Here is a 23,877-nt window from a genome sequence, read left to right on the forward strand (position 1 = left end):
TCATTCAGTCAATCCTTCATAGTAAACAGCTCATTTAGTAGGTCTTGTTCAGACACGTTCCTGTTTGCAGACAGTCAATTCTTTTAATTTAGCTCGGTTTTTTTTCTTGCCATGGTGTAGTCGCCAGGACAAAACACAGACTCCCTTGTCATGGTGACTGGGCTATATTTGTGTGTAATCCGATCCAGGGAAAACACCGGACTATATTCAATGGCACAATTATTCAACACTAATGAGTAGACGTCGCCCTCTATCGGTCCCAACACGCAACTCTAAGGGGACCACGCTCCGTACACTTCTTCCATCAACGCCGAGCGCGGACGTAAAACATGCTTCTTTTCTAAACTGCGCGGCGCTGTAATCACGCACAACAACGCAAAGTAATCGAACACAAAGTGGGCAATTTTTATGATTCAGCCCAGATGTTGAGGACTGTAACTTTAGACCCCAAAGAGCGTCTCTGTCATTTGCGTGAGTGGATTTTCTGAGGTCTCATTCCGCGCCCTCGCAACCCCGGAGGAACCGACAGGGGACAGCGCGCTCCCTGCAGAGGCACCAGATGTGCGCTGTTATGGAGAGCAGGAGAGAGGGGCCTTTTTGTGAGGCATCAGATAAGCCCTGTTCCCAAAGCCGGCACGGATCGTGTGTCATCAGCGGGTCTACGAGGGGGCGAAACCCAAGCCCTGCGCAGTGGATCGGGTTTCTGTTTACACGAGCGTGGTCCCTGGATTCCTCCAACCAGAGCAGGCAGGGGAAGGTTGGAGACGGGGAGGAAAGAGGCTATGAAACTGCCCTCCTGTCTCGCCTGTCTGTCTACCTGTCTGTCTCTCTGCGTGGGGTTTTAAGACAGTCCTGGAAAAGTGAGACATTTGAGGAGAACAGTTTAAACTAACTTTGTTAGTACGTTTAATGGAGTATTAATATGAATGTTGCTCAGTTCGTGGCGGTTTAAAAATCAGACAGTCACCCCTTAAGTCTTAAATAACACATATTTATGGTGTAATTAGATCCATAGTTTAACCACCCGTGAATGGATGTACTGTGGTAATAAATTCTCTGACCTTTACCATCAAGAGTATTAATGAGACAAATGTTTATGTTTCGGAGCCCTTGTTTGTGCGCCTTGACAGGAACACACACCCACCTCCGTGTAAATCCTGCCCTCAGGCATGTGGTACTTTTCCTCGGGCCACTAGGCTGTCTCGGTGTGTGTGTCTGTGTGTAGGGGGGGGGGCAAATGTGGACATTTCAGGTGTTTTAGTGCAGCACACACACACGCGGCGCGCACACACGGGCTCTGATCAAACAGATGCCATCTGAGAAAGCTCCAGACATTCTGCCATGGTATCGTTTGACTCGCAGCGCTCTTTTCATCTCTTTATTTTAAGACAAGAGTATACAGACAGTGTTTGTACTGTGTCCCCTCAGATAAAACACGGTCTTTGCATTCCTAATGAAATGTATCTGTTGAGATTTGGGAGGGGTGGGCGCCAGGTGTTGGGTTACATCAAATCACAGGGCCCTCCTTTCCACAGAGAGAGCGCAGATTAGACCGGTGGCCAGACCGTTTACCTTTCAGAATAAAAGCAGAGAAATTGGCCCTGTGGGGCTCATGCAGTCATTTTAATTATAGACAAATGTTGGAGCATGTATTTCCAACATTTCATTGAGTCATTTGCAATATTTACTCAGTTTAAGGTCTTATTTAGTCAAGAACAAAACTTGAGCAAATGATGCAATGACAGTAACTATTGCATCCACTTTTGCAAAGGCTGCAACATCCAAATAATGTAAAATGTATTTAATTTAATTAGGAATAAGTTCTGATCAGAAGACTTTAGTGTTTTTACAAATTAAACTTTTAATATCCGATGACTTCCTGTTACTTTTTGGCCTACTTTCGTTTCTAAAGTTTTGATTTAAAGAAATTTTTAATTTCTGTTGCAAGTTGACTCGAATCCTTAAAATACTTTTATTTAGTTTTAATTCATACCAACATCAAAGTTTCTCGCAATGACCATGAACCGCTGTCGCAATAGTTGTCGTATACTTTGAAAGTCTCAACCGGAAGTCTTGTGCTGTTCGTCGGTGGAGATGTTTTGACAGCGGTGCAGAAGTGAGAGTGGGGATTGTTCAGCTGCGGAGCCTCCTGCCCGGAGTGTACGCATGTTCAGTGGACTCGGATGGTGTGAAGCCCCAAATGAGGGACTCAGACGTCCGGGAATGACAGCCGCTGTCACCGGGAGTGACAGCCTTCACTCTGAGCTACCCCGCTAAAGAGACCGCTCCAGCTGACACCCTACTCTGATCCGGATCGGATCCAGCCACACCAGGACTATGCCAGAGATGGAGAAAGGGAGACCACCGGAAAATAAACGCAGCAGGAAACCCGCGCACCCCGTGAAGAGGGAGATCAACCAAGAGATGAAGGTGAGAGGGAGAGTTGGAAACTAGTTTGGATCGTGTGGAACGTCTTAACTTCTTTACGCACACAACGTCCTGCTACAGGGGAGTCAACTGCGCACAAATCAGTGCAGGCATACGTATTTTTTTACTCCGTTTGTTTTCAATTAACCCTCATGTGTGTCTTTTATGTAACCAATCATACTTTTTAAGGCTTTATTGCAGATTTTTTATATATATAAAAAAGTTTATACATTTGTGAGACAGTCATTTTAAAAAGTCTGAACCGATAACGTCGCGCACACAGGCAGACACGGATATTATTATTAATAACAGGCAGCACCGATGCTATTGCTAGAGTAAGTTGACCTTTGCCTCCCTGTGACGCCATGTCATAGCCAGCTGTGGCCGGACGCGCGCGCGCACACACACACACACACACACTGCAATGTCCAGCGGAGATCCAGATGTGCGTCACTTCTTCCCTGCTCCTGCAGTGCGCTCACTTGCTGTACCTCAAGAGACTTGTCCTCACGCAAAAAAGAGAGAGAGAGGGGCTTTTTATACTCTTTAAATAGCCTGCTTCGGCCTTACACTGGGAAAACTCTCATGGCCTATCATTAGATTTTTTTTTTTAAGAATGTAAACATTAAAGGAAAGTTCCCATTAAGACACAAACTTGCTCAGTGTGTTAGTGGACAGCCACTGCACAGGCACTAATAAGTTAAATCACAGCAACAGACATGACTCCCTCCCACCATTATGAGCCCTGTTACTGCATGGAAACTAATCCATGGATTGTCTGCTTTGTTTGGGTTTGGACGCTGGCTATTTGAGACTGTTGACTGTGGCGGTGAGGGATATTTGAGGCTCCTTCTGAGCTGAGGCTGAGAAATCTAAAAAGACAAGCCGTTTTTTTTGTGCGGGAGAGATTCTGGCCTTTCGTGAGAGAGAGGAAATGTGCTCTTTTTTTGTGCGTAAGTGGTTTGGATTGTGGCGTTTGATATCCAGGGGAGGTGTAGTGTTACATCTTAACTAATTTTAATCAAAACATGCGAAACGCTATCCCCGCTTGATGTAAGCCTGCCTGGGCTGAATCTCAGGGTCGGCCCCAGTTTGTTGCCTTTGGCTGCAGCTCTCTCTGCGGTTTGGGATATGGCTTGTCACTCTCACAAAGCAGATGTTTGTCTAAACTGCCAAAAAGAAACAAAAACAACATTGTGGGAAGTGGAAGGGTGGGTGAGGAAAAAAAAAAAACTGCCGTTCTTTCGTTAACAAGAAGAAAAAAAAGAAATTCTTAAGTGGCAGTGTGCACAGACAGGAGAGCTGCCATCGGTGTAGTCCTTCTGGAGAACACCGCAATACCAAAATTAGGCATGATGGGGAACATGCAAGGCTCAAATTGTGCAGTCAAATCCCAAAGATGTGCACCTTCAGAATGAGTCAACTGGTGAAGTCTCACAGGGGGAAATGGAGGAGAAAGGCAAACAGGAAGGCAGGCAAACTGATTTCGAGGCTCGGCCGAGGTCCGTCCCGGTGTTGTCTCTGTAATACATCTGTTTCAACACCACATTCGGACCTACTCCCTCCACGTCAGACCCCGAGCGCAGCACCAGACACCGGATACTTAACTTTAATCATCGTTAGGCATATTTAGCTGGATATGATACCGCTGCTTGCACTCACCCACACACTCTCCCAGACGCACACACACACACACACACACAGCAGAAAGTGAGCAAGCAAGGGAGAGATCCATTTCTTTGAGGCCCTAGTGCAGAGCAGAGGTCGGAGTGAGGAAAGCAGGGGAAAGAATGTGCAGTCAGTACTACAGCACTACAACACCACCACAGCAGACTGGCTGTGCTGGAAAAGGGTGAAACCTGAGAGGCGGCGCTGTGTCGGGTGTCAGGGCTGGAAGGTGCTGGGATGGAGGGGAGGATGGTGAAGATGGGAGGCAATGGTGGAGGGGGGGGGTGGTGGCGGAGGCGAGAAAAAGAGGCAAGGGGAGGGACGGGGAAAGCTGGAGAAAGAGAGAGAGAGAGAGTGGTGGACACTGGAGGGAGAAGAAGAGAGAGGAGTGGGGCATTTCCGAGAACCGTGGGACCTCGCTGTGGTGTAGGGTGTCCCGCTCTGATTTCTGCCCGTTCCGGATCAGGTTACTCCTCCAATCCGGTTCTTCCAAAGCCACAGAGAGAGGTGGGTGGATAAAGAGAGAGACCTTTGTGTTTTTTTTTTTTTCATCTGGTCGTAATAAAAAAAAAAAAAGGAGACCACACATCCCATCTGCGGAGAACAGTTTTCTTTTCTCCCACTTTTTTCCAATTAAAAGAGATAAACAAAGGATGATTCATAGATTTCACACTGGTGTTGGGTTTTAAACCTTTCCGTCTCCGATTTAGCAAGAGTAAACAACTTGAATACATCATGGAAAAAGCGTCACACTGTACTCCACTGTGCCCCTATTCATTTCTCCAACAGGGCTGGGGCTGAGACAGAATCCCTCACATTGATTCAGAGTAGGAAGGTCTGATTATGTTTAACATAGGATAAAAAGTTCCACTAATAACCCTAAGACGTGTGCTCACAGTTTCCTATTTTCAAGCGTGGCTATGGTTCAGTTACCCTATCCCCTCAGACAGAACGTTAATCAGTGATTTATTATCCTCTTTTTCTCCCGCAGACGTTTGCAGAAAGCACCATGAACGAGCTCCTGGGATGGTACGGGTACGACAAGGTAGACCTCAGAGACTCGGAGGCCAACGAGATCAGGAACTACAGGGAGAGGCGTCAGCATGTGTCTGTGCTAAAAGGTGAGGGCTGGTGAAGACGGTTCACTGTCAGTGCAGTCTTCTTGAATTCACGCTAACTAACAGGTTCTGCAGGTTCTAACACGGACGCTGAGCCAACGCACAAATTTTGCCAGACACAAATCTCCTGCAGTTGCAACTTCTCATGTTTCATTCATTCGGCTACATCTGTTGTTCGAGCAGAGGTTATTATAGTATCACGTCAGCCGTGCTCAGGGTTTATGCTATTGTGTTACACGACGAATCTACGTTTATTTTGTTCTTGTGTTTCAGAGAACTCTTTGCCAAAGCCCAAAAGCCTGGACGCCAAAGTCAGCGCGACGGTTCTGACGATGAAGAGCGGCGAGAGAGAGCCGCCCAGTGTTCCGTCCTCCTCGCCTTCCTCTTCCTCAACAAGTTCATCTCTGACCACCCCCAAGGAGCACAAGAGTGCCCCTGTCATTGTCCCCCTCATAAAGCCATCAGCAGGTATAATGGCACACTCGGAAGGGAAACAAATGCACATGATTAAAACCCCGCCTTCGGTTTACAGCCCCGCTTCCCTCGGATTCACACATCAGCCGCTATTGGTGTTATATTTATGTGCTAAGAGGTCAGAGCAGGGGGTCAACTGCACGCGATAGAGCCGGTATTAGTTTCAGCTTTTTCCTCACGGGCTCCTGAGCAGTAATAGAAGCCGCGTAAAGAAGTGAAGAGGTGTTGCAACTACGTGGCATGGCTCCCTGTCCTCAAAATACTTACCATCATTTCTGTTTATTTTAGTGTCCTTTTGGGAATGATTAACGTTGCCCTGAAATAGTCAGACACCTGAAGGTAGCGGTCAGTTTTTCAGTCAACTCTAAAGCAATACACTGTGATGATAGTCTGTGTTAAATCAGGTTGAAAATGTTGCTGCAAGTCGGACAGAGTGAACAAGCTGGTGTACAACGTTGCACTGGCGTTTTACCTGGCAGTGAAACATTTCCTGTTGTTGTGACAGATTTCCTAAGTTGTCCTGGCTTCCAGGCTAGAGATTTCCGACAATTTGGACCTAAAAGAAGCAGCAGCATTTCCGTGTTGGCGTCTATGTTTGATGAATTATGTAGGAGTCTATTAAAATTGGCTTTGGTACAGTTTGTTTGAAACAGGCCATGGTCCCAAAGGTGTGAATGTAAATACTCTCAAATCAGACTGTCAAGGCCAGCCTCATTTTTTCATTTCACTGTCCATATGCGACCACACCGCACTGTAGACGCTCAAATCTGACAATATTGTATAAAAGGGTGAATATTAAAGCTGAATACGTTTGAAAAATGCACTCACTGATTCACTGATCGTCCTCCTCTCCTCTGATATTTCCCACGCAGTTGAGGACGTACAGAACGTGCAGATAGTGTGCGTTTGGTGCCAGAAGGAAGGTGTGAAGCGCTACTCTCTGTGCATGGGCTCCGAGCTCAAGAGCTTCTGCAGCGAGAAGTGTTTCGCCGCTTGCCGGCGGGCCTACTTCAAACGCAATAAGGTCAGTGTGGCATGAAAAAATAAATGCATATTGTGCAAGGCGGCGGGGAGTCACAGACACTTAGTCGTGACTTATACCAGATATCTGCAGGGGCTATGAATGAGCAGATGAGTTGATTATCGCACACAAGACACATACAGGTCCTGTATATGCACAGTCTCTGTCCGTACACAGGAGATCAGGCATCGTTTGGTTTCTGGCAGGTATACAGACCTTTAGAAACAGATACGTCTGATCTTGTTAGGTCACAAGCGATGGAGTCATTTACTGGAATTTAAACAGGGGGGGCTCTCTAAGAACACAATTTCTAGTTAGTATGGAGTGGCCAGTTCAGAAATGGTGGGAGGGAGGTCAAAGTTTGTAGAGGACACTTAGTATCAGTTTCTCGTTAATGGAGAAGGGGCCGGCAATTAAGTGGACTTGGTCTGGAGGACAGGAAAGCAGCAGCAATGGAGAACCGCTCCGATGCACATTGCCCTGATTTGTCACCTTCCATTACGACATGGATATACCTGCTTTTGAGGTGCGGGGTGACGGGCAGCTGTATCAACTTTCACCCTCACTGTTGTTTATACTGTGGTAGGTTTATTCACACAACAGCAGCGACACAAAGGAGGGCTGAACAGACTGCGTGCAACAAGCCCTCTACTTTTTCGGAGGTGGGGAGGAAAGCATTTCTGTTGGCTTGTTGCTGCTTGTCTGAGAGGAAGGCCAGGAGGCCTGGGGCGAGGTGTCCACTTTCAGTGCATACCTTACCTTCAGCTGCCTCATGTTTCGTAACTCAACACGACTCAATGGGTCAGAGAGATGGGGGAGCACTCAGATCCTCAGCAGATCAACTTACATGAATCAAGAAGAATTTCCTATATTAATACTGGCAGGGCCATCAATAATATGACAATACATCACCCGTATTATCTCCTTACTTGACTGCAGACTCATATCTGTTTCACAACAATGTTATTTCCCTTTGTTATACTGACCTTTGGGGGTTTGGTGCCACGAGTGAAGTTCAAACTGCTTCTAAGCGTCACGTCAAGGCATTTCATATGAAACAATTCTTTGTACTCCTCAAGTAAAGAGTTCAGATTTGGTGACAAGTAACCGCAGAATGATTCCAGTATAGGATTTGAAAATGAACTCCAGCAAACACAATGCTTCATGTCATGTTTGTCACTGTGTGGTTATCCCGGTCAGGCCAGAGATGAAGACCTCCATGGTGAAAGATCCCCTCAGCACCCCCATACAGAGGACTCGCCCAGACTGGTACTGAAGATAAACACCAATGTCAGAGTAAGAGGACCTTTTAAATGTGCAAAGAATAGGAAATAGTCAGTCTTACTTCATGTTTAAACAAAGGTCTTAAAGTTTTCAGCTGGAACCTGTCATTTAAATGACTCCCCACAGTCTCTCTCCCCTGTGCCACAGGTATGTGATTGGTGCAAGCACATCCGTCACACTAAAGAGTACCTGGACTTCGGATCGGGTGAGGAACGACTCCAGTTCTGCAGCACCAAGTGTCTGAATCAGTACAAGATGGATGTTTTCTACCGAGAAGCCCGTGCAGCTCTCACGAGCACCAGTTCCAGCCCGAGCAGAACCAGTCAGGAGGGGAGGGCGGAGACCAGTGTGGCCGGGCAAAAGCTACTCACTCCCGAGTCTTGGAACAGCAGCAACAGTACAGGGGAAGCCCGTAATAGAAACCTCTCCCCCAAAGGGCCTGCACTAATTCATGGATCAGCAGAATCCTCTTCTATCTCCCCCTCAGAAGCATCCTCCTCTTCTTCTTCTTCCAGAGTCCCTGTTTCTGGGCTGAGGACCCTGGAAAGATCCATCCAACCCCCTCCACCTCCCCCTACTGTGGAGATATCACCCCACCCTGCTCCCCATCCTCCTCAGCCTCGTCCCTCTCTGGAACAAAAACCAGTACCTCAGATCCCCATACCCTTCATCAGGCCTCCTCTTCATGCTCAGGGCCTGAAAAGCCCCCTTGCCAATCCCACCAGGCATCCAGGACCTCCTTCGAGCCCCATCCACAGACCTCCACACTCCCCTCACCTGCAGCCCCCTTCCGCCTCTTCCATGAATCCACCTGGACTGATGCATCCCTTCCCAGGAGCCTACTTCCCTGGTTTGCACTCCCCTCCTCTAAACATGATGCCGAGGGGCCCTGTCCCAATGCATCCTATGATGAACTTTGGTTTTCCTTCTTTTAGCCCTCTTCTGCCCCAACCTACTGTCCTGGTGCCTTATCCAATCATTGTCCCCTTACCCGTCCCCATTCCCATTCCTATCCCCATTCCAGTTCCCCCTAAAACAACCCCGGAAACTCAGAGTCACAGTGGAGTCATCCAGCCCGTGCCAGAGGGGGTGGACAGGGGTAGATCCAGGGTTACCAGGCCAGCATCTCCAGGGATCTCTGAGGGGGACGGCAGATTGGTTGCCAAACATTTGGGCGGAAGCTTCCCTCAAAGTCTCTCCTCGCCAAGTGACCCCACCCCAAGGGACACAGATTGGGTTAAATCAGAGAGACCATTTCTGTCCCCTGTATCCACACCCCAAAGCGGAGCCTCCTCGCCCAGAGCACATTTTAATGAATCCCCCTGTTCAGACCCGGGATCGGACGGGTTGATAAACTATAAACAGCAGCACACAGAGCGACAAGTCATCCAAAGGGTTCTTCAAAGGACCCAGGTGAAGCTGGAACCCAGTGCCAACGGAGTGGTGGATCTGTCGGGGTTGGGGGATTCGGGAACTGGGCAAAGTAACAGATCAGGGCTCCATGATATCATCAGACCAACCCCTCCTCTATCACTGTCACCTCTACATGACACTGTCTACCAGCGCCAGGACTCCCACACTCCACCTTCTTGCACCACACCCAGCCCCATAAGGAGCAGCCATTCACATGATGCCATACAGTCTGCCCTGAAATCTCAGGACCATGGTCAGAATGGGACGTCCTCCTCATCTACACCTGCCAGTCCGGACTCCTCCATACCCCAGAGATTACCAGCACAACCCCCTGACCTTGCACTTCACGAGCTGGAGGCTATCAAAGAGAACAAGTGCTCTGTTGTTAGCCCAGTGCGGGTTGAGGGCCCAGTTAGTCAGTCGGAAGAGCCCTTGAGAGTAGATGCAGGAGAGGACTCCCATGTTCCTGATGAGGACCATGCCTACGCCCTGCCCACAGCGCCAAAGACAGGTGGGACCACCACCCCGCTGCTCTTGCCCAAACTCAGGGACAAGGGTAGCCTGCGGAGCCCTGCTAACGTGCCCAATACAGGAGACATGGAGCCAGCTCTGAAGAGGAGATGCCTACGAATCCGAGATCAGAATAAGTAGAGGACGGAGGTGAGAAATTCTGCTACAGTGATGAAGGGATGGTATAGACGGCATTCCTTTAGTTTTATCTGGGATTACCGGGGGGCACATTGCTAGAAGGACGAGAATTTCTGTAGCTCGTACATCTGCAGAGATTGCCCAGTAAATCTCACGGTGTATCAAGTTGACTGCAGCTGTAGGCGCATCAACTTCCAGCGGTTAAAAAACGACGCTTTACCAGGGATTGGAAAATGCATGCATACTCACATTCACACATACATTGCACAAGCTTAATCACAGGTCTCACAGTATGCGCATGGTCACTAAACAGCATGGCGCCAACGAGAGAGAATCCCAGTAACCTGGCACTCCTCTGTGCTCTAAGGTTACCACAGGGGAAGGAGGTGGAGGGCACACAGGCAGTGAGAGTCACTTTGAAAGGCGATCACTTCACCACAAACTGACTGTCACAATGCTTTGTTTGCATGGCAGCCTGTTTTGTAGGCTCGGATTTGCCTAGCCTTGCGATTGTATGTCTGTTTAAGAGGGAGCCAGTCTGTTCTACGTTTTAACAGATTAGTCCATGTTCTTACCAGTGGTTTTCAATGTACGAGACAATACTATGTTCGTTATCTCAGACAAACAAGGACGGGCGCTGCCGAGTCGAAAAAGCGACCTTGAGGTTATGGGATATCCCAAATGACATTCAGACACAGACACAGATCAAGTCTCCGTGTGACCCCACAGTCAAACCCTTGCTTCTTGCAGTATGAACTGTGAGGCATTGCGGACATCTCTGCGAGGTTGCTGTAGAGACAGAGCGACTGTCAGGCAGACTACAAGGCGCTGCGAATATGAGAGCCAGCCCTCAGCTGTGATAGAGCTCTGGGGCTTCATTAGAAAACACACGGGCAGAACCGTGGCGATCCGATTACACGTGTCATAATGACACCCTGTTCTGGCTTTGGCTCGCCACTCTCCCGCGTATAGGTTTTACACTCTCGTCCTCTCCCTTTTCGGTCCTTTCCCTTTTTCTTCACTCACCACTGCTGTCCGCTGCCAACCAGATGTTAGAGCGCAGCAAGAAAGCCTCCTTACTTTGGACCAATCGAAGGCCCTCTCGATTTCACTTGCCCGATTGGTAGTCCAAATAGCTCTAACGCCACCCGCCATCCTCACCAGCTGGTATCCCGCCATAATAAGATCATGTTACTATTTTACTGTATGTCCTAAGATTAATCCGTTGATATTATAGAGGCGGTGTGGATTTCAGCCGGCCTGCTTTCCTCTCCATTTTCTAAGGCTCCAAAGGCCACGGTTCACATAAATGATTGTGTTTAAAAGTGACGGCTGCTGATAGAGAAAGCTCAACATAAACCTTAATCTCATACCCCAGATGTTGGGGCAACAAGGTCTCCTTTCACTAAACGGGTTTGTCATTTGTTGTGGCTTCATGCATCGCCTTAGTAACCAATACATATGAAATCCCAGCGTGCTGCTTGTGTCGTGCAGACGGATTTATGGCCGTGCGTTGTGTGTAACGGGAGCCTGGCCGCCGCATGTGAATGACTTTAGCTCGCCACCTCTCTCTGCTCTGATCCCGAACATTGCTGTCCTGTTCTATTGTCTCCGCCGCTAAAAGTCTCCCACACTGACAGAGTCGGCAGCCAACTGGAGGATTTCACCTCAGGAAACAGCCCGTTTTTTCGTCTCAGTTTTCCCTGCCTTTATTTGGGATATTTTATAGCCTCGTGTAATCCGATCCCACCACATGGGTATTCGCTGAGCGTTTGAAACTAAAACGCGAGGGGACAGAGGGAGTACAGAACCCTGGTTTGGCCCTTACGTGTGTGTGTGTATGTGTGTGTGTGTGCGTCTGTTTGCATTTAATATGTGCGTTTGAATGAAAGTCTGTGTAAGTGTGTGAGAGAGTAAAGAGGCCAGATGTTCTTAGTTTGATTGTGCCCTGTGCAACTGTTATCTGAGTGTTGACACGACTAAAAAGCTTCACTCTCAGTGTTTATGTAGAACGGGCGGATTAAATAATGAGCGTCCAGAGCAGGAGCGGTTGATATGAGATACGGTAGAAATGGAAATTGCACAGAATCTGTAACTCTTTCTCTCTCTCTTTCTGTTTCTCTTTTTTTTGCACTCCACCACCTAATGAAAAGACTGCCTGTGTAACACTGTACGGCGGTGCCAGTTTCAGTGCCACGCCCTCTTGCGGACGACACCAGTGCTAACACCCCCCAGCCTGTCCCCTCAGCCTGTCAGCCCACCAGAGTGTTGCTCTGCCTGCAGACTAGCAGGGTGCCAACCCAGGAAGCAGTCCAGATGGCTGTATTATCACAAGTCAACACGGGGGGAAGAACACAAGTCACATTTTGTCTTGGACCAAAGAGCATCGCTGGCAAGTGTGTTACATTGTGTTCAGTGAGCGCTTGAAAATGGAGCATCTCAGATCTTCTTCCTGCCCTGAAGTGTGTATGTGTGCACGAGTTAGTGTGGCTGCCCAGATGCGCTCCTCCTCCTCCTCTTCCTCCTCCTCCTCCTCCTCCTCCTCCTCTCCTTGCACCACACAGCAGACAGGGCTCTGATCAGCCTTGTGTGGTCTTCTCAGATGGAGCCTGAACATGATCTCTTTCCAGGGGAAACGGTTTGTTTTCTCTGCCCGGCTTGCACAAAGAGCCACATTGTTCCTCTCCCCATATCCCACGCTGACTCCCCACTCCAGGTTTTGGGTTACCTGGCCGACGGGGGCTCAGACTTCAGGAGCTTTTTTAAAATTTTTTTGACCGACAGCCAGGAATATAGTATGCCCTTCTCTCCTCCGCCTGTCCGCCCAATCTAAATACGGTACACGCACACACACTAGTCCTGAGGTTTTATTCTTCACAACTGATTGCCTGTGATGCCCTACTCCGCTCACTTCCTTCAAGGGAGGTGGGAAATGAATTCTGCTAAGATTAAGACTTTATCCTTGTGCAGTTTTCTCACTGTGAGCTGTTAAGACACACAATCCCTGAGGAGATTTCCCTCAGCCTCCTCTAAAATGATGCTAAAACACACAGAACACACGAGGGCACACCTACTGAGGAGATGCTGAGATGGATCTGTGAACACTTTAGCCGTCTTGATGACGCTGGCAGAGTAAATGTGCGACGACCCGCCAAGCAAACATTTGACCACAAATCAGAGCCTGACTAAGCACTGAGCGCCGTGCATGTTAAAACCCTTAACATTCACGGGATGTGATTCAGATTTCCTTTCCACGTCGTATTGGATCTGTTCAGACGAAAAAAAAAAGAAAAAAAAAGAAATAATATCTTGTAATATTACCAAATGTGGTATTATACTCAAAAGCATCAAATGCTGTAGTGTGCAGCGATCAGTATTACAGTTTCCCAGTTTCGGGGACAGGCTTGTCAACACTTGTCCCGCTGTAAGATTTTCAGTTTTCTAGTTGAACTCTACACAGAAACTATTTGATGTTATATTAACTTATAAATAATTCATCTGTAGATTTTCACAAAAAAAAAAAAGCTTTATTTCTTCTCTCTCTTTTTAGATGATTGTATTTTGCGAGTGCCGAAGCTCTTAAATTTCCCCCGTCTCTATGTTTGTGTGTGCCGTACCCTCCCCACTAGAGAGCAGTGTTTGCCTTTGTAACTTTTGCACCTGCCTTTTTACTGACAAGCCAGCACCAGGAGGCCCACGGTAGGCAGCCTGCTGAAACCCATACACCGAGCACAGCCAACGCCGCACTCTTAGCCATCCAAGTAGGCGGCTTTTCCTTCACATATTGCCATTATTTCACCCCTGAATCCAGATTTTTGCCTACCGCCCCAGCAGTGTCATGTTAAGGGGCGCAGCCAGCGGCCCTTTAAATCCTCCTCTTAAAGAAGAGCCCACTGGGATAAGTAGTCATAGGCTCCCAGAACACTTCCAAATGTGACCCACCCCGTGCCATCATTCCAAAACAGTTGCCTTTGTGTTTGTGTTTGTGTGTCTGTGCGCGCCTGCAACGCGTTTCCCTGCCTCCCCACTCATTCCAGCCTACAGCCTCTCCGCGGGTCATGCCAATATGTCAGTGTCATCCTCAGCTGGTAAGGGGACTTCGTCAACAGCTTTTATGAGTCACCGATGACATCTCTGCATAGAAATAGCCGCGGTGTCAACGAGTGGTTTCCCTCTCTGATGGCCAAAAAAAACAAAAAACACATTATTAAGACTGCCACTTGTGGTATTTTATTTTATTTTCTATTAATGCCATTTCTCACATTTCACAATACGTGTGTTGATTATCTTTGTGTCAAAGGTTTTGTTGCTGTTGTTGCCTGAAATGCGTATAGGTACTTCCCCTGTCAAACATTTAGCCCACTATCTGAACTGAAACTGTTTTTATTTGAGTAAAGGTTAAGTAACCAAGAGCTTTGGTGGCAATCTCTTTGTAAAATAAAATAAATAAAAGTTATTCTAAGAGCAAGGAGACGTCTGGGGGTCGTTCTTTAATACCTGTTTTAGTGAATCTGACACTTTGTCCTGCTCTATCCTTGTAAATCTGAGTCTCGGCCTTGTCATTTCTAAACTCTAAAGGTTGTGATCACTGCTAACATGTTCCTGCCCCATGTAAATTTCTATTTTTAGTGCCAGCGTGTCTGCAAGGCAGCACATCAGCATTCCTAAAATACTGAAAGTCGGTCGAGCCTCTGTGCTCCGACGGTAAAAGAGATGAGTGAGATAAGAGAGCAGGAATTCCGGCTTGGTGAGGGCCGGCTTGGTGAGGCACTGATTGGAGTTTTTTTCCAGGGGGGGGCAGCAGTAACCTGGGTCCGGGACAACTTCGAGGGCAAACTTTGAGACCAAACTGTTGGACAGGATGTTTCAAAAAATGAATATGGAAGCCCATTACAGCCAGTGTGGTTAAAAAAACCAACTGTAATTGTATTATATCTCAAAATAATCAAAAACATCCTCAAGAACAAACTGTTAGTTTGTCAAAATAATTAAATAAAAGTTAAAAACAAATCGTAAGAGAACAAGAAACTGAGAGCGAAATCATATTCTAGGATATCAAGTCATTATTACAGGGGGGGAAACAAAACAAAAACAATAATATATGAGGGCAAGCGTATAGCATTTTTTCTTTGTCAAGTTACCTATAACAAAGCCGCTCAGAACCGGAAGTTGGATAATCCTTCAAAATGAAAGCATTAAAACCATAGCGACCTTGAGGTTATAAATAATCTTTCAGTTACAACATATTATTCATTCATTCATTCATTCATTCATTCATTCATTCATTCATCTTCTATACCCGTTTAGTCCTGTTAAGGGTCACAATATATTAACAATATAAAAAGATTTTTGTTGTATGTATGAATTATTTTTATCTGAATTTATTTTATATTAGTTATATATATATATATATATATATATATATATATATATATATATATATATATATATTGTGCTATATCTATTTTTTTTTTCATTATAGTAAAGCACAAAACAAGACAACTAGCTAGTAATACCCCTTTCACTTTTAGTTGATGTTTGATTTTAATTAAACATTTCTCTTGGACTGTAACAGAAATAATTAATATATATATATATATATATATATATATATATAGATATATATTTTTTTAAAGTTTATTTATTTATTTTCCTACATGTGTTACTTGTTTAAGTTAGAAAATCTATGCTGTAGAAAGCACAGAAATGTGCAAGTAATGTAAAAATTACTGAATATCATTTGAATTGTTATTTTTGTACGTTTACCTCATTTACTTTTATGTTGATAGTCATAACCGGAAGTTGTGTTTTCCTGTCGCGTCTGACTCAACGCTGGTTTGTCCTACAGGTTTCGCACGCTGCGATCGTATCAGATTTTTAGTTTTACCTACCTGGCTGGAAACTAGGACGGGGCGCACCTGGGAAAGAGAAGCGCGTCCCTCTCGCTCGGTTTTCACTTTCTTTTGAGATATTAATGAAATTAAAAGGCGGCGAGACGGCCGACTTTGGGCTGCGGATCAATTATTAACTTGACAACTCAAGCCGCAGTTCACTGAGGAGCTGTCATGCGGAGCTGAGCCAAGCAGGAGAGGAGTGCGCCTCCGCCGCCTGCTCTGACCCCGAAAACAAGAAAACAAAAGGCGCACAGACACGCGCGGGGCCTACAGGTGTTTGCGTGCCTTTTCACTTTTTCATGTCGTGTGATCTGGATTTACTGTAAACATGCTGGGAGCGGAGGGCAGACTGGAGAGCCGGCTGGTGAAGCTGGAGTCCCTGATGAGGAATCCGCAGTCGGCTCTAAACTTGGAGACCCTGCTGGTGAGTTTGCATTTACCCCGAGGGTCTGACGACACTCAGGTATGAGAGAGGTACAGTAATATCTGTGAGTCACCACGTCTGTCGCCATCACCTGGAGAAAAACAAAGACACTTCTCAGACAACAAGGAAATAAATAAATAAAGTGTTGTTGCTATCTCATCACTCATTCACCAAAGCTTGTTGGTACTTTGTCCTTTTACCCAGAGGTGTAACCAGAGGGAAACCCCACCTGTGCTGCAACGCCTAGCCACCTTTCCTGTGTATGGATTACATTAAATTCCTCTTTACACTTAACAATGGAATTACATAAGAGGAAATGTGGTGTACTAATTAAATGTGATGTGTTTTAACAAGGGCTGTTTCGACTCATTCAGAGTCACTGCAGTGAACCGAGCCCTTAAAGTCAGGAGGCGCTGCACACTCCTCTTTTTTTTCTCTCCACTCAATCAAAGTCTGTCTGTGATTACGATTACCTGGTTTGGTGTGGTCTCTAATGGTGTGGCCTCCCTTTGACCTACGCTGAGAATGTATACAGCCCTACTGCTAAGCCTCCCTGTCCAATCTCCTGACAGCAGATGTATGCACGGAGGAGCGTTGTTCTTTGCCACAGCCTCAAACTTCAGCTTCTCTAAAAGTTTTTTTTCTTTTCTTTCGCCAAGATACGTCCTAAAATATGGTTAAGAACGATTTGAGAATGTGTCTTGGCTTAGTTGATGCCCCTTTACGCCACAGACGAGTGTTTGTTGTTGCTCTTTCGCTCAGGAAATGATGGGAAAACGTTCAAAAAAGTCAATTTGTTGTTTAAGTTAGTCAGTTGCTTGATGCAGGTTTGATATTAACTGAACGCCGCACGTTGGGTTTTCCCTCAGCCCACAAAAAAGGTCATGCTTAGGGACTATTTTTGAAGTCTCTAAGACGACAAAAGGAGATTTCACGTTGCATGTACATCAGCCATTCATCTGCAGCGTTTCCTGCAGCAGGGAGCCATGTCTGTTTTCTCCCATGTCCGCGGCTGATGAGTCACGATTAAAGTCCAGGGTAATTGTTTAAACAATGACACAGTCATGCTGATTCTGTGATATTTCCTGACCTTATCAACCGTCCGCCCGGGCCTCACCTGTCGTCGTTTCTTATTCTATCACCGCGCTCGGCCGTGCCTGTCTCTTTATTTTTTCTTTAGTTTTGTTTTGTTTTGTGTTCAAGTGGCTCTGTATAGCGGACGCAACGGTGGAATTCATCATGCTGCCTAATGCAGGGAGCTCCCGCACAGGAAGCCGGGCTCCCTTCCTGGAATTGAGATGGAGATAGCCTGCCGTGACCCCACGCCACTATTTCCTGTTTGTCCACAATGATTTTTTTTGTTGTCTGCACACAAAAGATGGCTTTTGAAGTGTGTGTGTTTTTTTCCTCCTTCAGCTGAATAAGCTGTTTTGTTTATTTACATTGTTGGGTTTGTAGCGTTCACGATTGCAGCAACTATTGCCATTGTCATCAGCCAAGCTGTGGATTGAGTTTCTTGAGTTAGTCTAGCAGATGCTTCAGTTTTCTAAAATCGTTGTTCTTGTAATTCTAAGGCACAAATAATTCCCACACGATATATAATAATAATAATAATAATAATAATACATTTTATTTAAAAGCGCTTTTCAAGATACTCAAAGACACTTTACATAAAAAGAACATCAAATCAGTAAAACAATGTGAAATAGATGATTATTTTTATTGATAACCCACAGCAGTTAATTGAATATAAATCCGTCCACGGTGCTACACACAACCCCTGGATGGAGGCCTCACTGCATGCATGGGAGTGAAAGTCTAGAAGCTTGTTTTCTTTGCGAAAGTGTAGTGATCAATAGAGTCGGCTAGCCTGCAATCAGAGCTGCTTATTTTTATCACAAGACGTGCACCGATCAGACTCTCTGTAAGGAAACATAAAACTACGTATGGGAATCCAAAGGCATGCCTGCGCTGCGTATGAGCACCGGGGTCGAGCCGCCGTTGCCGAGGTGATGTTTTCATCCAACGTGGCGGGAACACCCCATTGTGCAGGATCATGTTCAGATTCGTCCAGATTCCAGTGAAAGTTGAACAAGTCTGATCTGAGTGTTTTCTGCTGATTGGAAGCAAGAGATTTAAATCTTGAACCGTTCACGCGTCAGAAAACGCGTCACAGATATGAGTAATAATGAAGATTGCGCGATAAAGGATGTGATCCATTTCTTTCTAAGTGTGAACCCCTGGTGGGCAAAGGCAGGTGAATATAATACCATTAGCCTTTTTTTTTTTTTTGTTTAGTTGCTCCACTTGGGATATTTGAATAGTTGTGGCCAGAATATCGGTGCTTTAAGGAAGATCAACACAATAAATGGAGAAGCTGCAACCATCCATTCATCCATGCATCCATTATCTAATACAGTCTATGCTGTGGGGGGTCACAGGTGGCTGGATCTTATCCTTACGTGCATGTCTTTGGTATTTCCAAGGAAGCTGGAGCACCTGTAGAAAACCCACGGGGATACAAAGGCCCCAGCCAGTGTTTAAAACCATTGTGCTGCTCATGAGGAAATCTCTCTCGCTCTCTCTATATATATATATGTCTTTTTAGTGTACTGTATGCCTTGGATGTTAAAAAAGTATTCGGCCTTTTCACCTGGCACTCTCATAGAGGTTGTATTAATCCAGCTCTAATCCGGTTTTTGATCCAGCTGTAAAATAACAATGTGCTTGGATCTCTTGCGATTATAACCGACCACATGAAACCCGAAGAAACGTGTCAGGTCAGGAAACCAGATATAGCTCACGGGCACGGAACAAACGTTCATTTTGTGGTACCTTTATTACGTCCGAGTGGATTAACCTATTAGGTTGTGTAGCCGGTTTTACACACAAGGATGCAGGAGCCAGAACAGCTGCATCATTTTAGTCTCTCTCATTTGAATATGATAAAATTTGACTGGATTTCCGCTTGAGTCAAATATCGTAAAGTGCACAGTCGCTCTTTCTTTTGGAGACGTAGATGGCTATCTGCTGCGGTGTAAAATGATCACAGGTCTTCGAGCGCCCATCCTGAATCCCGACGCATAAGCTGTTTGTCCCACAATAGCTTCTGAGCCTTTAGGTCTATTTCCAAACCGTCTGCAGTCGGGGGGAGATCTCTCCTCGCCGCCGCTATTTAAAGGTGCAGAATTGTTCCACATGCCCCTGTCCGTACATTCGCATGTCCCCCGAACAGGCAGGCAGATACAACCGTGGATCAACTCCCCTACGCACACACACACATGCTGGATGACTCCACTTGACCCCTGGTTTTGGGGAACTGAACATCCTGCACCACCCCCCACCCACCTGCCCACCCAACTGCCTTGCCAGCCCCCATGCGTTTGGATCACAGAGACGTTTCGGTTATACGTGAAACCCAACACCACTGACTTAAGCGGCGATGACACTGCAGAGGCCCCTCCGGCGGCTTTTAGTCCGATGCTGCCTCTGCCCCTCTGCGCTGAGCTACAGGGAGGGGTTTGAGTGTCGGTGGGGTCCGGCGGATGCTCTGAAAAAACACCATGTGACCGATTTTGTTGTTTCATGACTTGTTATGTCTGTGTATCTAGCCTCCATTGTCCTTTTGTGCTCGTTTCGCCTTGCTGCGCATTAGCGTACGCCACATTTCGGAGCACTTGGTTTACAAAAATGTTCACGTTTCCTTCTTCTTACGCCACTTGGTTTAGTTTTGTCGTCTTTTATGAGCGAGGAGAAGGTCAGGATGCCCCAGCGTATGAGATGCGTCCACAGAGAGATTAATAAGAGCTAAAACTCCCCCAAAAAGAAATGAATTCAGCTTCAAAACATGATTATATTTTCATTTTGTCAATGGAAAAATCCAACAAAACCCAAGAAGCATCTGTAATGTTGGATCATGCTTGTGTTTCCACTGTATATAGTCACTAAGACCATTTAAATCTGGAAGCTTAATATAAAACTGAATGAATATCGGCATTTTCTTCTTGTTGAAACAACGTTTTTCTTCCATTTCTGTCTTTCAGGACTCCATCACCGCGCTGGCTCATGATTTGAACTATCCGGCCCTGCGGAAAAACAAGAGCATCGAGGCGTTTCTCAGTAGATGTAAGACCTTTAATGTGTTTGCGTGATTATACAGTGTGTATCATCTGTGTTTTTATGGCTGTAGCTATGGAAGCGGTTGTAATCAGCAATAAAGAAAGAAAGAAACGACTAGATGAATTCACATGTCCTTCATGTGCCAAAAATGGTATTTAAAATAAATATATCTTCAGCTCTCCAGGTTCAGATTTAGCTCTCTCTCTCTGCTCTCTGGAGGGGGTTTATATGCGAGACAATGTCCCGCGTGCACTAGTTGTTCCCGCTGAAGGTCGCAAAAGAGATACGAGTCAACATGTCTGCTGGCTCGCTTTTTTCCAAAGCTGTTTGGGCCCGACAGATTTACACAGCCAAAATATTTCTAGAAGTTAGATAAGGGTCACTTTTGGACGGCCTTGCCTTGCTTTGTAATTATTTCTTTGTACCGTGTCCTTGTTAAGTCACGGACACGCACTCATAAATGTCCAAAATGTGGCTGTCATGGCTACATTTTGGCATGTGTCGTCATTATTCGCGGCCATTTTGACCCGAGCTGTTTCATCTTAACAACATCTTTGCACTGCCACGCTAACTTGTTTGCGCCGTCCCGCAGATGAGAAGGCCGTGAGCCAGATGCGAGAGCTCCAGGTGAAGCTGGAAGACTTCGAAAAGGTGAAGCTGATCGGGAGAGGAGCCTACGGAGAAGTGCAGCTGGTGAGACGTTTTCCTTCTCTCTGCGAGGGGCTAATAAACAATTTCTCTGTTTTAAATGACCCGGATGCAGCAGCACGATGCCACAGTAACAGTGCAGAGAGTTTCTGCAGCTGCTCCAGAATTCAATCAACAAAAACACCAGGGATGTATAAACCACTAGAGGGAGCAGCAGTCTGCAGAAACACTAAATATGTAACATTTCCAACTTGTTTTTGGAAGTCCAGATATAACTTTTAGTTTTTTTTTGTACGCCAACTTAATTGACTTCAAGCCAGCCAGTAATTCCTTTACTCTCCCCACCTCCCAGTTCGTCCAGATGTCAGCCTCTTGTGCTGCTAGAATCTGGTGTCTTATGAATGTGTTGTGGTAGAAGCGAGTCTGGACAGGCTCAGCAGTGTGTGGGAGATGAGTGTGAAGTCTGCTGTGGAGGAGGGGGCGGGGTGGGGGCTTAGTGTGTTTGTGCTTGAAATCTTGTGTAAGCATGTCTCTCTCTGGGTGTGTTCTACAATTATGGCGTCCCATCCCTGGCTCCCTTTCTCCGTGTCTCTCACGTTATCTCGGTCACTGTGTCTCTTTTCGTTCTCACTGTCCTTGCAGAGTTATGACTGTTTACCTTCTAACATCTCCTCTTTTTTGGCCCCCCCCCCCCCTCGCTCCGATGCAGGTCCGTCACAAGGAATCCCGGAAGGTTTACGCCATGAAGCAGCTCAACAAGTTTGAGATGATCAAGCGGTCGGACTCGGCCTTCTTCTGGGAGGAGAGGCACATCATGGCCTTTTCCAACAGCCCCTGGGTCGTCCAGGTGCGCGCGCAGTTTTGTTTCTTGCCTTCACACATTGTAATCTTGCATAAGGAGCGGACATTTTGAGGAGACCTATTATGCTTATTTCCACCTCTAGTTTTATATTTAGCTTTGCATGAATCACAGGTAAAAAGCCTCTCATTTAAGTAATTTCCAGAGCAATTTCCGCTCCTGTCTCCTTAAAGACCCACTTCAGAGAGGCACCGTCTTATCCTTTAGCTGTTGTGGGGCTTCCAGAAGCAAACTTTAAATCTGCGGACAAACATAATTTCTCATCTTTTTTTTTTCTGTACATGTGCCACCCACCTAGATCAGACCAGGCACCCCCACCCCATAGCAATGACACTCTTTGATGGCAGCAGCAGGATGCAGCCTGACACAGGCGCACACACAAAAACGGTTTAGGAACAACTAAAAAAAAACAGCACAAGGTGCCTCCAATTCACTAGAAACTGATCAAGTGTTTGTGGGACGCACTGGAACAAGCCTGGTCCGGAGAGGTCACTCCCCTCAACCCATAGGACCCAAAAGGCCCCCACTAATAACACTCTGTTGCCACAGGACACCTTCAGAAGGGAGAGTAGGGGGACATACACAACATACAATGCATACTTGCCTACATTTACCAACAAGGGCCTCGTTTGACGTGGCAGGTCTAACGAGCCTCAGCAAATGACTGTATAAAGATATTTGTGTCTCCCATTGATTACTTCTAAACACATTTAACCTATTTAAACGTCCATATTTAATAAAACCACTGCAGCGTTGCGTTCACGACAGAAAACAACAATGGGCCCCCTCTAAGCTCAAGCTTCAGCTGCCCACCACCACCACACGCACACACTGACTTGGCGACTGCTCGATGTTTGGCCACAATATAAGTATCATCTTACTAACAGTCAAATGTTTATTCTCCTTGGCTAAAGGGCTCATAGTCCAGACTCACTTGTGTGGTCCGTAGCGTTCAGTGTAATATACTGCAAGCACACCGATGAGGTAAAAGCCATGTTTATACATTTATAGCCAATAATATTAACCGTTTCCTTTCTACGTTTACATTCGAAGCGAGAAATTGAGTAGAATTTAAAACTTTAACTTTATAATTGATCATACAGTACATTTTATATAGTGGAAACCTTTTATAGATAGGACTGCTAGACGGGGATTAGCAATGGCACCCGTTTAATCATTTAAATCTTGTGATGTTTGAAGCAAATGCGTCTAAATTACTTTATTTGGAGAGCAGATTAAACTTCATTGATTCTCCAGTAGAACAACAATAAAATGGTTAAGTAGCAGCACTAAGAACAAGCATAATGTTTTATTATTATTACTAAAGCATTAGTAAAATGACAGGCTGTGTTTCATGGAGTATGAACAGAAAGCTTGTACAGGGACTTGGGTGTAATAATTCATGTGCTGAGTTGACAAGAATGTATCTAATTTTATGATGAACACAGATCATTTGAAGATAACACGCGCACACGCCCAACATGTACTGAAATGGTTATCTTCACATATCGCTAAATGACTCAGTTTATTGTCCCCCAGCTATGCTGCGCTTTCCAAGACAACCACCACCTATACATGGTGATGGAATTCATGCCTGGAGGAGACCTGGTCACGCTCACCATGAACTACGACATCCCCGAGAAGTGGGCTCGCTTCTACACGGCCGAGGTGGTGCTGGCGCTGGACGCCATCCACTCCATGGGCTTCATCCACCGCGACGTGAAGCCCGACAACATGCTGCTGGACCGACACGGACACCTCAAGCTGGCCGACTTCGGCACGTGCATGAAGATGGACTCTGTGGGTTTGAGTTTGTTGTTGTTAGAACTTCAATTTGAGGGAAAGTGCTCCTCTCTGAGTCAGCTGAAAGACCTTAGTGC

At 46.1% G+C, this 23,877-nt stretch overlaps 2 protein-coding genes across 3 annotated transcripts in view; both read left to right on the plus strand.

The window, feature by feature from the left end:
* The first annotated feature begins 2,047 nt into the window (after nucleotides 1-2,047).
* Nucleotides 2,048-14,515, plus strand: LOC311499313 (sine oculis-binding protein homolog). Of its 2 annotated transcripts, none has more exons than XM_084560257.1 (7): nucleotides 2,048-2,430; nucleotides 5,087-5,216; nucleotides 5,487-5,681; nucleotides 6,560-6,711; nucleotides 7,909-8,004; nucleotides 8,119-10,065; nucleotides 12,207-14,515. In XM_084560257.1, the coding sequence occupies exons 1-6, from the start codon at nucleotides 2,338-2,340 to the stop codon at nucleotides 10,054-10,056; spliced, it is 2,604 nt and encodes an 867-aa protein (XP_084416383.1). In that variant the 5' UTR covers nucleotides 2,048-2,337; the 3' UTR covers nucleotides 10,057-10,065; nucleotides 12,207-14,515. The 2 variants fall into 2 exon arrangements, with proteins under 2 accessions (XP_084416383.1, XP_084416384.1); XM_084560258.1 differs by having other exon boundaries at nucleotides 8,140-10,065.
* Nucleotides 14,516-15,902: 1,387 nt separating this feature from the next.
* LOC311499523 (rho-associated protein kinase 2-like) overlaps nucleotides 15,903-23,877 on the plus strand; it is a 29,257-nt gene continuing 21,282 nt past the window's right edge. The window contains exons 1-5 of the mRNA XM_084560526.1: nucleotides 15,903-16,371; nucleotides 20,415-20,496; nucleotides 21,083-21,183; nucleotides 21,848-21,985; nucleotides 23,537-23,797. Coding sequence (XP_084416652.1) covers nucleotides 16,276-16,371; nucleotides 20,415-20,496; nucleotides 21,083-21,183; nucleotides 21,848-21,985; nucleotides 23,537-23,797 — 678 coding nt within the window. The 5' untranslated portion in view covers nucleotides 15,903-16,275. The remainder of the gene's footprint in view (nucleotides 16,372-20,414; nucleotides 20,497-21,082; nucleotides 21,184-21,847; nucleotides 21,986-23,536; nucleotides 23,798-23,877) is intronic.

Source organism: Chelon labrosus (assembly GCF_963514085.1).
Source record: "Chelon labrosus genome assembly, chromosome: 14".
Taxonomy (NCBI): domain Eukaryota; kingdom Metazoa; phylum Chordata; class Actinopteri; order Mugiliformes; family Mugilidae; genus Chelon; species Chelon labrosus.